The sequence below is a fragment of the Eublepharis macularius genome, chromosome 15 (assembly GCF_028583425.1).
Source record: "Eublepharis macularius isolate TG4126 chromosome 15, MPM_Emac_v1.0, whole genome shotgun sequence".
NCBI lineage: Eukaryota > Metazoa > Chordata > Lepidosauria > Squamata > Eublepharidae > Eublepharis > Eublepharis macularius.
In genome coordinates, this window is record NC_072804.1 from 18,236,659 (window position 1) to 18,253,676 (window position 17,018).

Genomic DNA, 17,018 nt, shown 5'->3' on the forward strand with positions numbered 1-17,018 from the left:
CTGAAATGAGCCAAACGAGATTGGGCCGGTATAGCTCGTTGCCACCCTTCCAATTGATCGTCGGCACCTTCAGCCAGCTTCGTCGGTGTCCTTGGCATCGCAGCTACGCGGCGACGTGGTCAAGATACAACTACCTACCAGCCGAAACCTTGGCAGTGTGAAATTATTTATATTGGGACTCTAATCTCGCCTTTTGATTTTATAGGGGTTGTTCCCCACTATTGATTTGTTACGATTGTAACTATTGACTTACTGCAATTGTGTATGTGATGATGAAAGTTTAATAGGATAAGTATATACGGAATTGTTTTTGAACCATCTGGCATACTTCCTTTGTTGTTTAAGTTTGTGTTGTTTGCCACTCCTCCCAATTTGGTATCATCAGCAAATTCAATGAGTAGCCCGTTTACCCCTTCATCCAGATCATTGATAAAAATATTGAAAAGTACCGGGCCCAAAAGCAAGCCCTGTGGCACCCCACTGGACACCTCCCTCCAATCTGATGAAACGCCATTGACCACCACTCTATGGGTGCGGTCCTCTAACCAGTTTCCTATCCACTGAACTGTCCTATAGTCCACTCCACAGTCTTCCAGTTTACCCCTTAGAATGTCATGGGGGACCTTATCAAAAGCTTTACTGAAATCCAGGTAAATCACATCGATAGAGTTCCCACGATCCAGTAAGCTCGATACTCGATAAAAGAAGGAAATGAGGTTGGTCTGACAAGATCTGTTGGGGACAAAACCATGTGGACTTCCTCGGATCACTAAGTGGTCCTTCAGATGCTTACAGATCGATCCCTTTAAAATCTGCTCTAATATCTTCCCAGCAACATAAGTCAGACTGACCGGTCTGTAGTTTCCCAGGTCATCCTTCTTCCCTTTCTTAAAGACTGGGATAACATTTGCTCTTCTCCAATCTTGTGGCACATCCCCAGTCCTCCAGGAGGCCTTGAAGATGATGGACAGAGGCTCTGTAAGTTCTCCTGAAAGTTCTTTGAGCACTCTTGGCTGCATACCATCCGGACCAGGGGATTTGTATTTGTCCAGTGCAGCCAGGTGCCTCTCCACAACCTCTCTGTCAATGTCAACTAGCCACCCAGGTGTCCTGTCATGTCTTCTACCATCTCTAGATGGGCTTAAGTTCTTCAGGGAGAAAACAGAGGCAAAAAAGTCATTAAGCCTCTCTGCTTTTTCTCTATCCTCCATCAGAATTTCTCCTTCCACTCCCAACGGTCCAATTGCCTCTTTTACCTTGCATTTGCTTCTCACATATATGTAGAAGTTTTTCTTATTGTAGCAAGCCCCCCTGGCCAGACCCAGCTCGTACTGAGCTTTGGCCTCTCGGATGGCTGATCTGCAGTACCTAGTAACCCTCATATACTCCTCTTTAGAGGTCTGCCCTTCTCTCCATTTCCTGAACATTTCCCTTTTCTCCCTTAGCTTATTCTAGAGCTCTCTGTTCATCCATATCGGTTTCTTGGAGCTGTTACCATGTTTCCATCTTGCTGAAATAGTGAGAGCTTCAGCTTGCAAAAGCTCATGTTTGAGAAGAGCACACCCCTCCCTCGCTCCTTTCCCTTCCAGCCAGGGCCGGATCGGGGGGGGCAGGGGGGTAGTCTGCCCTGGTGCCGCCAGGGAGGGGGTGCCAGGAGCAGCTGCCAGCTGCCGGAGCGTGCGGGCAACAGCGCGGGCAGCCTCACAGCCCCCCGCGCTGCCTTTCGCCTGTCCCGCAGGACAGGGGGCGGCCGGCTTGCTGTGCACCCCCTGTCCTGCAGGGCAGGCAAAGGGCAGTGCGGCCGCCCACGCCATTCGCCTGGCCTGCAGGAGAGGGGGCAGCCAGCTGCCCCCTGTCCTGCAGGGCAGGCGCATGGCGCGGACAGCCTCGCAGCCCCCCGCGCTGCCTTTTGCCTGCCCTGCAGGACAGGGGGTGTGCAGCGAAAGGCAGCGCCAGGGGCTGCGAGGCTGCCTGCGCCATTTGCCTGCGGGGAGGCGAATGGCGCGGGGGGCTTCCCAGCCCCGCATGCTGCTTCCGCCGCCCTGCATGATGACGTCACCAAAATGACATCATCGTGCTGTGCTGGGAGCGCGCGCGTGCACTGTGCGCACGCGCTAGGTCGGACTAGAGTTGCCCCAGGTACCAGCAACCCAGATCCATCCCTGCTTCCAGCACACTCCCCAATGGAATGTCTCTCATGAAGCCTCTGAGTTCACTGAAGTTGTCCCTACGTAAATCTAACCTATGAGTCTGGCTACGAACTTCCTTGACTCCCCACAGCAACTGGGATTCAAGGAGGACATGGTCACCTCCCCCTAAGGTCACCACCACCTTCATCTCATCTACCAATTCTTCCCTGTTGGTTAATATTAAGTCTAGTCTGGCCGAGCCCCTTGTAGCTTCCTCCACCATTTGAAAAAGGAAGTTATCGGCCAGGCAGTTCAGGAAGTTGTGTGAGTCTTGTTGCTTTGCTCCCAGAACACATCGGGGAAGTTGAAGTCACTCATAATTATAAGTTTCTGATGTCTGGATACTCTGCCAATCTGTTCAAGGATGGCAGCATCCATTTCCTCTCCCTGGTCAGGCAGTCTGTAGCAGACTCCAACAACAATACCCTTTGTCCTTCCTCCCCTTATTTCCACCCATATACTTTCCACTGGGCTGTCAACCACATTCTCCAGAACTTGCTGACATTCAAGCCCTCTCCTCATATACAATGCCACTCCACCTCCTCTTCTACCCTTCCGGTTTTTCTTGAACAACTTGTATCCATCCACTACCACATTCCAGTCATGGGAATCATCCCACCAAGTCTCAGTAATTCCTACTATATTATAGCCCTCTGTTTGCAAGAGAAGCTCAAGCTCTTCCTTCTTATTACCCATACTTCAGGCACTGGTATATAGGCACTTGTAGCCTTGTACCTTTGTTTGATCTGTCCTACCCAGGTGGGTCCCCACTGTTTTCACTTCTTCATTGAAATCCCCTTGTTGATCGTCCCCTGCCCCTTGCGGCATCAGTTTAAAGCTCTCCTGATGAAGCTCTCCAGGTTCTTTCCAAACATTTTCTTCCCTGCCCTTGAGAGGTGAAGCCCATCATGTGCTAGAAGGCCTTCTCTAAGAAAACCTATCCCATGGTCCCAGAACCCAAAGCACTCCTGCCGGCACCCCGACCTCAACCAACAATTCACCTCGAGTATGGTCTGCTCCCTTTGCATTCCTCTGACAGGAAAGGATAAAAGAGAATACCACCTGTGCCCCCACTGTCTTCAACTGCCTTCCAAGAGCTTCATAGTCCTCTTTAATTCTTACAATGGTATTCATGACTGTGTCATTCATTCCCACATGAACCAGCACAAATGGGTACTGACCAGTCAGTCTGATCAGTTTCGGCAGTTGGTTTGTAATATCCTGAGTTCTGGCTCCCGGCAAGCAACACATCTCTCGGAGTAGGGGATCTGGCCTTGACACATGACGTTCCATACCCCTGAGCAGAGAGTCCCCAACGACCACCACTTTCCGTTTTCTTCCACTTCCGTGTGGCCCCATGCCCTCTTCACTCCCTCCTCCAGGTCTTTGTGGTTCTCCTTCCACTCTCATCTCTGTCACCATCTCAAGCACCTCAAAACGATTCTTGAGCTCCAGTGGACCAGAGCATCGCCTTAGTCCACGTCTTCTGGTTTGTATTGCAGAACTGAGAGGAGGCTCAGAAGGGAGATCAACTCTACCTTCTTCTCTTGGACTTATTTCTTCATGCTTGTGCAGAGCCCCCAGGCTCTTCTCATTAAAACCCTCCCCTTCCTTGATTTCCTGAAGGGTGGTGATCCTCTCCTCCTGGCTCTGAATCTTCTCCTCCAAAAGCCTGACCAGTTTTGATGAGACATGTAGGTGTCCTGGTCTTGCAGTTCGGCTCTCTGACTGCTGTCCAATGGACTTTTCAACTGTCACTTGCCCAACATTCCGCCAAGCTGCCTACATTTCCCATCAAAACTTGAGGGAAGCTGACAAGTGTCCAATCTGTGCCTTTTGTCACTTGTGGTTCTGCTCTCAGTTAAGTAATAACCTCTCAGTTAAGTAATAACTACCTGTTCCCATGAGAAGATCTGCAAATGCAATGCACAAAACTATCCCCCTCTCTCTTGGCAAAGGCTTTCAAAAGAGAGGGAGAAGGATCAAGATTTTGTAGCACAAATTGATTTTTTAAATTTCTGGGGGAATCACTGCTTTTTCAGAGAAAACTGCACACCCCTAAAACTGCACTTTCCACTGTGAAATATTAACCCCACAAAAATTTAGCACAGCTCTAAGTAGGACCACCCTGAACCAGCAAAAGAGATCCATGTTCAGAAGCAAGCCTTAGAAAAACAGTGTAGGACCAAAGGGGCGTCTGAACATACTTTCCCACCAGCATCAGGGTGCTCATGTGAGCTCCACTGAAACTGTGTCTGAATGCATCTTTCTGTGCAGGTGGGGATGTGTACCCCTTCTCAGTGATGCATGACTAGAGATGAGCCAAAGATATATGTGCTTATGCATGTATGCTTACACAGGAGAGTTTTTTGTTCTCTCAGAGCCAAGCTACACGTGAGTCTGCTCACTTGCCGTTCAAGTGTCATTCGTCACTTGTAGCTTGGCCCTCAGTATCCATTTTTAAGAGTCTACTAGAATATATATCTGTTTGGCCTAAACGCTTTTTCATAATTCCAAAGAATCTGCCTGCCTTTCTCCACCACCTGAGAGCTTGTCATCGTTTCTAGAGTCTCTGAGAGCGGAGCTGTCCGAGCAACAGGTATCTTGCATAGCTCACAAAAAGGAAAAAGAAGAACTCCAGGAGGAACTGAGGAATGTGATGGTCCTAAAAAGGCAACAGGCAAGCTTTTGATTTTTTTCCCACTGAAATGCCTTACTGCTGAGCAGTGGTATGTATTCTGCTTTTGATATTACATGGCCTTTTGTTGCCGTTTATGAATAGGGGGCCATTTCTGTAAAGTTCCCAGTGAGAAAGAATGCCAGAACACTTCCGTAATTTTATGTGTGATCATCACTACTGATTGTACACAGGCCTGCATATGATCAATAGGGACATCTTTATGATCTAATCTAAAAATAAAAAATCTGTCCCATATTCATTTAAATTCTGCTTAAAAAGCAGAATTCTATACTTATTTGAATTGTGCAAATGAAGCAGTTTTGCATGATCTCTATTTTGTCCAATTTATTCTGCCATCCTTACCCTTTTTCAAACCTATTCTGCTTTTGCTAATTGCAGAAGGGCGAGGGGGCTGCTATGGGGCACTGAAGCTCTGTTCTTGGACCTTTAGAAATCCCATTCTGTAATCCCTTTGATTTCGGAGATTTCACCAGACATTCCCTACAAACTTTCCTGCATATCTTTGCACAGATAAGGGCTAGAAACATGTTTTTTTGTTCTGAAATGAAAGCTAAAATTCTCAGAAATGCTAAAGGTCTATATCCGTTGCCACATTCCATCGTGCAATGCCGGAGAATCCTGTCACAGCGGCAGCCCTGATGCTGTTTCATAATTTAAATACAACAACAGAGCGCTTGATACAAGCTGCAGTTTCTTGAATGGGAAAAAAATTCTTTCTCAGTCAGTTCCATTATCTGGCAGAAGTTCCAAACACTGGATCTTTTTCCTTGTTGGTATTTGAAATGTTATTGCTGTAATCCACAGTGTGCAAAAAGCTCTCTTTATTTATCTGTTTGCATTGTTTATAATTCTGCCCTTCTCATTGAAACTGAAGGCTGTTCCATAATGTAAGCCAAATACAATGAATTAGCAGGGAGGGACAAATAAGCAACGCAATAGGGCATATAAATGCAAATTTGTAAAGATTCAAAAACAAGCTGAAATCCAATACAGAGTTGAAGAATTGCTGAAACAGCATAAGCAACTCTAAACCTGACAAATTAAAGAACACAGAAACAACTTAGTAGGATTATGCTTACAGCAACAGACAGTACATAGGAGTATAGTGTATATTCCCTGTCCCTTTACCAATGCATCTCTTTGAACCACTCTTGCAAATACCTCGATTTATTCTTTCTCTTAGGAAGGAAATAACCTGGATCAGATACAGTCTCTTAAAGATGAACTGGTGAAATGTCAGAATGAAATTTGTGGGCTCAAGAAGGAGAATTCCCTTTTGAAGGACACGGTGGATCTGCTTACAGAGGCGGCTGTACAGAAGCAAACATCGCTTCAGCTTGAAGAAGAGGGCCAGCACAGAAGGTAGATCTCTGGTCTTTTAACCTCTTGTGTAGCACATCAGGAATCAGCAATTGGCTGTCCTAGGGGCAAATGCAGCCCCCTGAGGAGCAGGGAAAGCTCATGCATTTCCTGGACAGGCAGATTATCATTATTGTATTTCAAAAGAGGCTGAGAGGTGGAGGAAGGGGAAGTGTATGCATTTAGCACTGATTTAATTGAGTTCTTAATGGGGACCCAAAGCAGCTTAGAACATTATTTCCCCCAGCTCCATTTTCGCACAACAACAATCCTGTGGGGTGGGTTAGGCTGAGAGAATATGACCAGGGTTGCCACGCAACAGTCCATGGTAAAATAGGGATTCTAACCAGGGTCTCCTAGGATCCTAGTCCCACAGGCTATCCACTGTGCCAGACTGGCTCTCAAGTGCGGGTCAAATGCTCTTCTTTTTCCCTGGGCGACCTCATCATTTCCAAAGGCACGCTCCGTCTTGACCGCTGACATCCTTTTGATCGCCAGCAGGTCTGCAGCCGTAACAGGGATGCGTTCCCGTCGTAAACCAAAACTACTACAGAACCAGCGCTCAGTTCTTTTCTGCCCTTACTCCAACGCAGAAGCGCTTGCTTCTGGCATAGAGGTGGCAGGGCTCCTTTTCAGCTACACAAAAGCTGTGATATTCCATGGAGCCACGTTTGGTGCATTAACATGTGCTGTAATTTATTCCCTTGGCTACCATAGCACATTAAATAATTGTCCTAAAAAGCACTGATACTGTTCCGAGTGAGAAATTCACTATCTTCTTATATTGAATACATATGAAGTTGCCTTGTACTGAGTCAGAGAGTATCGGTCCATCCAGGTCAGTGCTGTCCACTGGGATTGGCAGTGGCTCTCCGGGGTCTTGGGTCAAGGTTTTTTACATCATCTACTACCCAAACCTTTTTAACTGGACGTGCTGGAACCTTCTGTATATCAAATAGATGCTCTACTACTGAGCCCCAGCCCTTCTCCCTGACATTGCCATCAAAGGTTGTCAAACATAGAAAGGAACTGGATGTTTTGAAACACGATCATCAAAAGGAGGATATGATGTTCATAAGCCTGTCTTCACATAAAGGTTCCTGGAAAACGACCAGGTGCTTTGCATATATATGTGCTCAGAACTTCACCTACCATATTGGAGTGTGGAAGTGTAACATTTTCCGGTCTCTTAATCCATAAGTGCATAAGCACTGGCTCCCCGTGGTTCCTGGATGAGGTTCAAGGTTTTGATCTTAACCTTTAAAGCCCTGAATGGACTGAGACCAACATACCTGAGGGACCGCCTCTCCCCATATATACCCCATAGAGCGCTCAGATCAGCAGGAAAACATCTGCTGGTGATCTCCAGCCCCAGGGAGGTTTGGCTGGCCTCGACCAGGACCAGGGCCTTTTCAGTCCTGGCCCCAACCTGGTGGAACTCTCGGTCGGAAGATACTCAGGCCCGCCAAGACCTTACATCTTTTCAGCGGGCCTGTAAGACAGAGATGTTCCACCAGGTATATGGCTGAGGTCAGTCTAAGATTTCGTAGAAATGCCTTCCTACCTGTCTCCCGTTGGGGTGGGTGGTGGTGGTGGTGGTACATAATCATCTGCCCCCTCATTTGCAAAGTCACAGTAGTAACACCAGTTTGTACCCCTCTCCCTCTTGTTCATATTTTGGTTGGGAAAGAGTGGAGGGGGCTGCCATCTTGAGATTTTGACTGTATATATAGTGATGATTCTGGTTTTAATGTATTTAAATGTCTGTTTTTGTATTACTATATTTTTGTATCATTACATTGCTGTAACCCACCTTGAGCCCGCCTGTGGGTAGGGCAGGCCAAAAACCGAATAAATAATAATGAAGTGCTCAGCATGGTCCACCCCTCACTTTTGCTCTCTCTGGTGAATTCCTTGTTCTTTGATAGTTCATAATAACCACGCTGTTGCATTAGAGCAGCACCAAGATTGACACTGACTGTAAATTGGCAAGTCTGTTGGCAGGAGAGATGGGGGGCAATTTTCAGTGATTCCCCTTTTCATTGCAGACTCCCTGCTTTGCTGCCCAGCCTGTTCCCGAGGGTCCAAATTTTCAGGGGGCTGAAACAGGAGAGGGAGGCAGAGGTCCTGCTTCACCCAGTTCTATCTGCTGCTGGTGCTTTGGAGCCAGCCCTAAAGTTTACAAACTGTTGTTATTATTAACTTTGCTGCAGATATAACATTGGAATCAGCTGAAATGGGAAAGGAGGAGGCATCCCAGGACCAGAGAGGAAGGGAAAGGGAGTGAACCCCTGGGATGTTCTTGATAATCAGCATTGAGCTATTATGCAGGTGGATGAGTCCTAAGAAAATTATTTCATGTCCCTGTGAATTTTATTCCAATTGAACAACAGGTTCCTTTAACCAGAGTTCCCGTTTGCAAAGCTGAGTGTGTGCGAAGTAAGGCAAAAAGATGAGAGCGCGCCTGGGTGTGTTTTCTTTGCTCTCTACCCTTGGAGTAGAGGTTATTCAAGCCTCCCTCAGGGCCTGCAATGCTGCATTGGACCATCCAGTTGGGATTCTCCTGTTAGTCAACCCTGCCCTGATACGAAAATTCAGGAAACTATTTTACAAACATTCTGATTTGGTGTAGCGGTTAAGAGTGCGAGACTCTAATGTGGCGAACCGGGTTTGATTCCTCATTCCTCCACTTGAAACCAGCTGGGGGACCTTGGGTCAGTCACAGCTCTCTCAGAGCTCTCTCCGCCTCACCCACCTCACAGGGTGATTATTGTTGTGGGGATAATAATGTCATATTGTAAACCACTCTGCATGGGCATTAAGTTGTCCTGAAGGGCGGTATACAAATCGAATGTTGTTATTATTATTATTTTAAACAAAATACAAACATATAATTATTACATATAATAAATGGGATCTTAGTCGTCTGTTTTGTCTTTTTTTTCAGTTGCAGACTTGCTTTTAGGGCCCCTATCCAGGTCAAGCGATGCACTTCTAAGCCCCATTGATATAAGGGAGAACGCTTAAGTAGGTGGTATTCAGTGGCATCATGTCCTTAGCCACTTAAGCAATAGAATTTGGAGTGATGGTTTAAGATTTCTCTGATTAGACCAGGGCTTTTTTTCAGGGAGAATGCGGTGGAACGGAGTTCCGGAACCTCTTGAAAATGGTCACATGGCTGGTGGCCCCGCCCCCTGATCTCCAGACAGAGGGGAGTTTAGATTGCCCTCCACGCCACTTGGCAGTGCGGAGGGCCATCTCAACTCCCCTCTGTCTGGAGATCAGGGGGCGGGGCCACCAGCCATGTGACCATTTTCTCTGAGGGCAATCCACTGAGTTCCACCACCTCTTTCTCCAGAAAAAAAGCCCTGAATTAGACCAACATTCGAGAAATGAACTAGCCCAGTGATGGCCCATCCTTTAAAATTTGGGAACTTGACAAGTAAGCCAATCGCACTGCAACCACTTTGAAACTGTAAAAATGTGCCTCAGAGGTATCATGAAGTGTTTTGCATTTTGTAACTGACACAGATTTAAAGAATCAGAAGAGACACCAAGAAAGAGGGAGCCTTGGCCTGAAGATCTACGTCTTATAAGCTGCTTGCAAGAGAAACTAAGTGAAAAAGAAGAGATGATCAAGGAATTATTGGTGAGATATTTGGGCAGCCAAGGTGGGTGATGTGTGAGATGTTGCAGCTATGATGAAGTTAGAGAAAGAACATGGCTTAAGATCAACAATGCCTCTCTTTCTAGAGCAACTTGGTGTAGTCGTTAAGAGCAGCAGGACTCTAATCTAGAGAACCAGGTTTGATTTCCCACTCCTCCGCTTGAAGCCAGCTGGGTGACCTTGAGTCAGTCACAGCTTCTCAGAGCTCTCTCAGCACCACCCACCTCACAGGGTGATTGTTGTGAGGAGAATAACAACATACTTTGTAAACCGCTCTGAGGGTGGCATTAAGTTGTCCTGAAGGGCTGTATATAAATCAAATGTTGTTGTTGTTATTTTCATTCTTTATAGTCTACCTTTTTCACTAAGATTTAAGATGGATTACAGAGTGTAAATCGAAAAAATCAACAGGAGAGGACTTCCAATAAGCAGTGTAATAGAATTCGGATTGCAGTATTAACGTCACATGTTAACGCAGAAATTAAAGCTACCACATTATTTTCAGTGGTGCTCCATGATGCAACAAAAGAATCCCCCTAATTATTAGAAGGATTAGAGTAGGTAAAACAAAGCAAAAACACTTCCCTGACTGTATTTGAAAAGGAAAAATTAATAAGCTGCTTGTATCACTTTTACAGATGTTTCCCTTCAAAAAAGACACTTGGAAATACATAACAGGCACAATCTAGCCAAAAGAAACCAAAATTGCCTTCCTTTTGATTTCATTGGGAGAGTTGAGCACGTGCTTAAAACTGTCTCGTTGAAATCAAGTAATATAGTTGTGTTAGGAAAGGCCATGACTTTGGCTGGTTTGCATCCCATACGATTTCAAAACAGAGTTTGTTGGTATGCCCATAAAAGCAAAATCTCAGTGGGATTTTGGGAGGATTTTTTAGTTTCGGTGTTGTGGTTTTTTCACATTCTGTTTATTTCAGGCATAATCCATCCCTCTGTGGGAGGAATCAACATGGGGCCCTCTACACTTCATGCTCCGAGCCCTGTGCAGTTGCCATCACATACCTAGGAGGCTGGTGTATACCGAACGTAGACCTGTCCAGCCATCTCCTCAGGTCTCCTGCCTCCTGCTCCTGCTGAAAGTAACTGTGGTGGGGTAGACACAGGATACCTCCACTGAGCCCGCCCATTCCATTGGCATAGCTGCACATCCAGTGGGGAAGAAGAGGTCATGCCCTTTGTGTTTTTATTAACCATTCAGAAGGCAGCTCTGGATTACATCACTGAGGCATCCCATTTCCATTCACAATATCAGATGGCATCCTCTTTTCAGTTTCAGAGCATGTGCGGGGTTCCGTTTTTGGCAGGTGTAAAGTAACCCAGGACAATCTGGACTTGTTTTTCCTTGACAGGATGGCAGAAAACTTCAGCCTTCGCTTTTGCCCAGTACTGAGCCTCATCGCCACCGATCTTTTTCGTTTAACACAAATCCTTCGACTTGTTTGGCCCCAATTGCAAAGGTAATGCAAAAGAATATAGCGATAAAAGCCTAAGGTGTTGTTATTCCATTAGCAACAGGCAACCAGATAATATAGTTGTGTTAGGAAAGGCCGTAATATGGGTGGGGAAAATATTCCCATCTATCTAATATGTTTTTTTTAAAGAAGTCAAGGATGGCATAGATGTATTGTCGAAGGCTTTCACAGCTGGAGAACGATGGTTGTTGTGGATTTTCTGGGCTGTATAGCAGTGGTCTTGGCATTGTAGTTTCTGATGCTGTGACTGGCATCTTCAGAGGAAAAATCATCTGTGGCTGAACATAGCCTAACTCAAACAGGACACAGTATCCTATTCCAGGACACTAAAATACTGGATAACACTTCCAATTACTTCATCAGATTGCACAGGGAAGCCGTTGAAATTCATAAGCATAAGCACAATTTCAGCAGGAAATAAGAGACTTTAAGAATGAACACAGCATGGTTTCCAGTCCTGAAAAACACCAGGCTAACAAAACACTCCACACCCGACAATAGCCCTGCAGAGAAGATTAGCACATCAAGTACCAATCCATATGCAAAAGAACCTCCTCAGGATACAGTGAAGCCTCCCTCCATTAGCATTCCACACCCTGGGAAACTCTTACAGGATGACTCGGCCCAAATCCACCTTCCTGAGTAGGTATAAATTACCTGCCAACATCTTTTCCACACTGTGACACTGAGAGATCTCTGTCTTTTGGTGCTACACCTCTGAAGATGCCAGCCACAGCTGCTGGCAAAACGTCAGGAACTACAATGCCAAGACCACGGCAATACAGCCCGGAAAATCCACAACAACCATGGCATAGATGGTTCACCTTTCTCCATTTTTATCCTCACCACACAACCCTATGAGGTAAGGTATGCTTGGAGAAAGGAATTGGCCTGTGGTCAATGGTGAACTTCCTGACTGATCGGGTATTTCAACCTGGGTTTGCCCATTCTTGATCACCTGGGCCTGATCACTATAGCATACCGTCTCTCCTTTGAGTCCACCTCAGTGTAAGGCAATATTGAATAGTACATAGTTCTTTTCTAATTCTCTGTCTTCAGGAAACCTTTTCTGTGCTGTCACAGAATCCTTGAGAGTTGCTCAAGATTCTGGGTCGTACTTTAGGAAGCACAGGCAGGCCCGTCCCAACCTCTTCTTGACTCACCACCAGTATCCTCTAGGAAACAGAGAATGCCCTCCTAAAATGAAGCCAGCACTCCCTTATGGCTTGGGGTAGAAATACACATTACTGAGTACCTAAAAAGACTCAAGTAAACCTCATTTCATGTGTCTCCCCTCCAACATTCCATACACTCGCTCACACAATTACACTTCAGTTTGCTCCACGTGAATACATTCACGCGTTCGATATCAGTTCCTCCTCAACTGCTAAAAGTATCCCAGTTTCCCCCACCTCCCATATACATTCATTGAAAGGCAGATCTTGACACTTTCTCACACCTGAAAGAAATTCAAATTAGCAAGTCAAAGGAGCCTACAGAACTTGTTCTCACAGCAAAAACAGAGCTGAGATGCAATCACACAAAGGGAGCTCCCATGAAAGCAGCGTGCACATGCGGCAAGCAAGAACAGCCTGCATGCGAATTGAGGACCACACAGAATCCTGCGCTTGAACATCCCTAGGTACTTAGTAACATGCGTTTCCATCCTTACAAAGACTGGGGGAGCAGGCAAGCTGTCAGAAAAGCCTGTTTGCCATTACTGATTTTCTATTAAAAGCTCATGCTAAGTTTCCCAGAGAACCCAAGATTACCACGCACACACATGAAGTCACTTTATTCAGAGTCAGCCTGTTGGTCTATCAAGGTCAGTCTGGTCTACTCTTAACTGGCAGCAACTCTTCAGGATCTTAGGTAGAGATTTTTCACCTCGTCTGCTGCCTGATACTATTAACTGGACATGCTGGAGATTGGGCGCGTACCACTGAGCCTCAGCCTTCCCCAAAGAGATGGAGAACCATTACATTCATCAGCTGAGGACCGCCTGGCTGCCTTTTCAGGGTTCAGCAGAAAATGCAAAGAGATTTCAAGGGTCAAAGCTTGGATATATTCAAAATTAAACTTCGAGCTATCTAGATTCCGTAACTACAATCCTGCACAAAGTTAGGAAGACTTTGGTATTTCAATGATTTGAGCACTCTTTAAAGCAGTGCTGGGCTATGGCCTGTATGTCTGCAATGGAGATTTTTCGTCACGTGAAAACTAATTTAGCCGTAAATAAAAGTTCTGCTTCTCATTGTTTCAACAAGTTAATTTTTAATTTTCTTTACTAAATTTATACTCTGCCTTTCTCCCCAGCGGGTACCCAAAGCAGTTTACATCATTCTCCTCTCCTGCATGATAACTACCGTTCTAATGATCAAAGTGGGTTTTGGACAGGGTTTTCCGTAATCCATACTATGGATTTAGTAAAGTCCCTGCCTTTTTTATGCATAAGACTATAAAATGAGAAATCCCCAGTCCCAAACCATCCTGTTTTAAATGTGTTGTTTTTAATGTATATGAATTTTTTAAAATTGTATTTTTAATATGTTGTTATCCGCCCTGAGCCCGCTCGCGGGGAGGGCGGAATACAAATCTGAAATAAATAAAGATAAATAAATAAATAAATAAACTTGGCTCAATTATGAACTCACAAGAGGCTGTTTAGACAAACCATTATTCCTCCATTGCCCTCCCCCCCCCACCCACGTACTATGTAGATAGTAACCTTCCAAGATTGTTAGGAGGATTAAAATGTATGCTAAGATCCCTGAATTAAATTCAGAGCAACAAAATTAGGTATTGGGAGAAGCTCCGGTATAGCCAGTGTTGATAATATCCAACAACATTTAAGTGCATGTGATGTTCTTTTGTTTTTATCGTAAAGCAGAAGAAGAAAATGGATGATGTGCCCAGCCGTATTGTCAGTGTTCCAAATTTAGCTTCCTATGCCAAAAGCTTTCTGAGTGGCGACTTAAGGCCAAAGAGAAATCCACCTCAGATTACAAAATCAACAAGTTTAGATCAGAATCCCAGCTGTGTCCGAGTGTGCTACCCACCAGTACAAGTGTTGGAGACCAAGCCAGGCCCACGGTAAGAAGTCATTCTGCATCCGCTGGAAGAAAAGAGGTGATATTATTCAAGGATCTAATTCTTGACTCTAAAAGAACAGAAACATTATTACCTCTAAAAGGAGTTTGGCAGTGCTTAGAATCAGCTGCGGAATGTCATGTTAAGCTTCAGAGATTTCTGACTGGGAGAAAAATTAATAGTGAAAGAAAGTACAGGGACAAGCGCAGCCAAAAATGTTGCTAAAATTGCATGGCTACTTAGAACATGTGCACAGTGCATCAGCTTCATTAAAGTGCTATTTAAATGATCAGGGCAAGTAGCGCTTAATAGGTATGTGTCAGTTTTACAATTTGGAGATGCAGAGAGACTGTCATGTGGTTACTGTTCACATACATTAAATGCAAGCTGAATTCAACGGGTGGTATACTGGTTAGGATCAACAACTAAGATGGCAGCCGACAGCAAGAGAATCCCTGCAGCAATATTTTGTGCTTTTTCATTTACACTCTAGAGCCTGGTTCAGAATTAGATGTGATGATGGCTTATGCTAATTATGGATTGAGTAATGTCTGAACTGACAAACCCGCAAGGGCGAGGAGCTGTTTTATGTTCACCTGCAGAGACTCATGGATCCGATTGGTTTCCAGAATGCTCTGCGGGAACCGATGCTCCAGGGTGGTTCGTTGGAGGACTGGCACAGCCGGTTCTCCGAAGCCATTAACGAGATCGCACCCTGTCGCCCTCTTTGTCCCCACAGCTGCCAAGCTCCTTGGTATACAGAGGAGCTTGGTGGAAGAAGTGGGAGCTGAGACGGCTGGAGCGTGTGTGGCAGCAATCCCGTGATGAAGAGGCAAGAACATCTTATAGGTTGCTTATGAAATCCTATGAGGTGGCAGTGAAAGCTGCAAAGAAGGAACTCTACGCAGCTTCCACTGCGTCAGCTAGCTCACGCCCAGCCAAATTATTTAATGTGATACGTTCACTGGTCTCCTTATCTGATGGGGTCCATCAAAATTTGAATTCGGCCATTAACTGTGAGGCTTTTGCGAGCTTTTTTGCTGACAAAGTCCTGTCTCTTCACCACCATTTGCCAGCCACAGTTGATATGGTATGTGAACTAGAGACCCCTCGGCCATCTTCGGGGTTAATATTCGATCTCTTCAGCCCTCCCTCAGGGGAGGAGGTGGACAGGATTCTGCAAGTGGTGAGGCCTACCACTTGTCTCCTGGACCCGTGTCCATCGTGGCTGGTGAAAGCCAGTGTCGATGGACTACGGGATTTTTTGGAGGCCATCATTAACAAGTCCTTGGACTCCAGGGTTTTTTCCAGGGTGCTTAAGGAAGCAATGGTGAGGCCCCTTTTAAAGAAGCCATCTTTGGATCCCGCCAACCCACTCAGTTACCGCCCAGTCTTGAATCTTCCGTTTCTGGGCAAAGTGATTGAGCAGGCGGCAGAGAAACAGCTGCAGAGCATCCTGAAGGAGACCTCAGCCCTGGATCCCTTCCAGTCCGGCTTCCGCCCAGGCCACGGGGCCGAGACATTGCTGGTCACCCTCACGGACGATCTTCACAGACACCTGGATCAAGGTGGATCAGCACTGCTGATTTTACTAGATCTCTCGGCAGCATTCAATACAGTCAATTATGACCTTTTGACCCACCGCCTGACCGACACGGGAATACAGGGGACAGCTTGTCTCCTTTCTCCATGGTTGGGGACAGAGGGTGGCGCTTGAGGAGGAGTTGTCATCCCGTCACCCACTAGTATGTGGTGTACCACAGGGGGCAATACTCTCCTCACTCTTGTTCAACATCTGTATGCGCCCCCTCGCCCAGCTGGTGCGAAGTTTCGGGCTTGCGTGTCATCAGTAAGCTGATGACACCCAGCTATATCTGCTGATGGATGGCCAGCCTGGATCGGCCCCAGATGCCTTGGAGCATGCTTTTGAAGCCACGGCTGGATGGCTGTGGCAAAGTCGGCTGAAGTTAAACCCCTCAAAGATGGAGATCCTGTACACCGGCCCCAGGAGTTAGGAGCCTGGGGGTGATTCTGGATGCCTCCTTGAAAATGGAGGCCCAGATCATGGTGGTTGCCAGGTCGTCATTTTTCCATCTTCAACAGACCAGGCAACTCGCCCCCTATCTCTCGACTCGCAACTTAACTACAGTTGTCCAAGCAATGATCACCTCTAAGTTAGACTACTGTAACACGCTCTATGCAGGGCTTCCCCTGAACCTGATCTGGCAGTTACAACTGGTCGAAAATGCCGCAGTGCGGGTCCTCACCGGAGTGCCTTGCACTGCACATATAACACCAGTATTGCACCAGCTGCATTGGTTACCAGTGGAGTACCGGATCAGATTCAAGGTTTTAGTACTAACCTATAAAGCCCTATGCAGACTGGGACTGGCGTATCTATGGGACCGTCTCTTTCCATATAAGCCCTGGAGGACGCTTCAATACAATGATAAACAGCTGCTACTGGCCCCTGGCCCCAGGGAGGCCTGTTTAGCGTCAACCAGAGCCAGGGCCTTTTCGGT

General features: G+C 46.1%; 1 protein-coding gene across 2 annotated transcripts in view; it reads left to right on the top strand.

The window, feature by feature from the left end:
- The window catches only part of FAM184B (family with sequence similarity 184 member B), a 124,216-nt gene that overhangs the window by 102,645 nt on the left and 4,553 nt on the right, over positions 1 to 17,018 (top strand). The window contains exons 11-15 of one of the 2 annotated variants that reach the window (XM_054999585.1): positions 4,757 to 4,869; positions 6,074 to 6,252; positions 9,781 to 9,898; positions 11,284 to 11,391; positions 14,294 to 14,499. In XM_054999585.1, coding sequence (XP_054855560.1) covers positions 4,757 to 4,869; positions 6,074 to 6,252; positions 9,781 to 9,898; positions 11,284 to 11,391; positions 14,294 to 14,499 — 724 coding nt within the window. The remainder of the gene's footprint in view (positions 1 to 4,756; positions 4,870 to 6,073; positions 6,253 to 9,780; positions 9,899 to 11,283; positions 11,392 to 14,293; positions 14,500 to 17,018) is intronic. The other variant, XM_054999586.1, reaches the window with a different exon arrangement.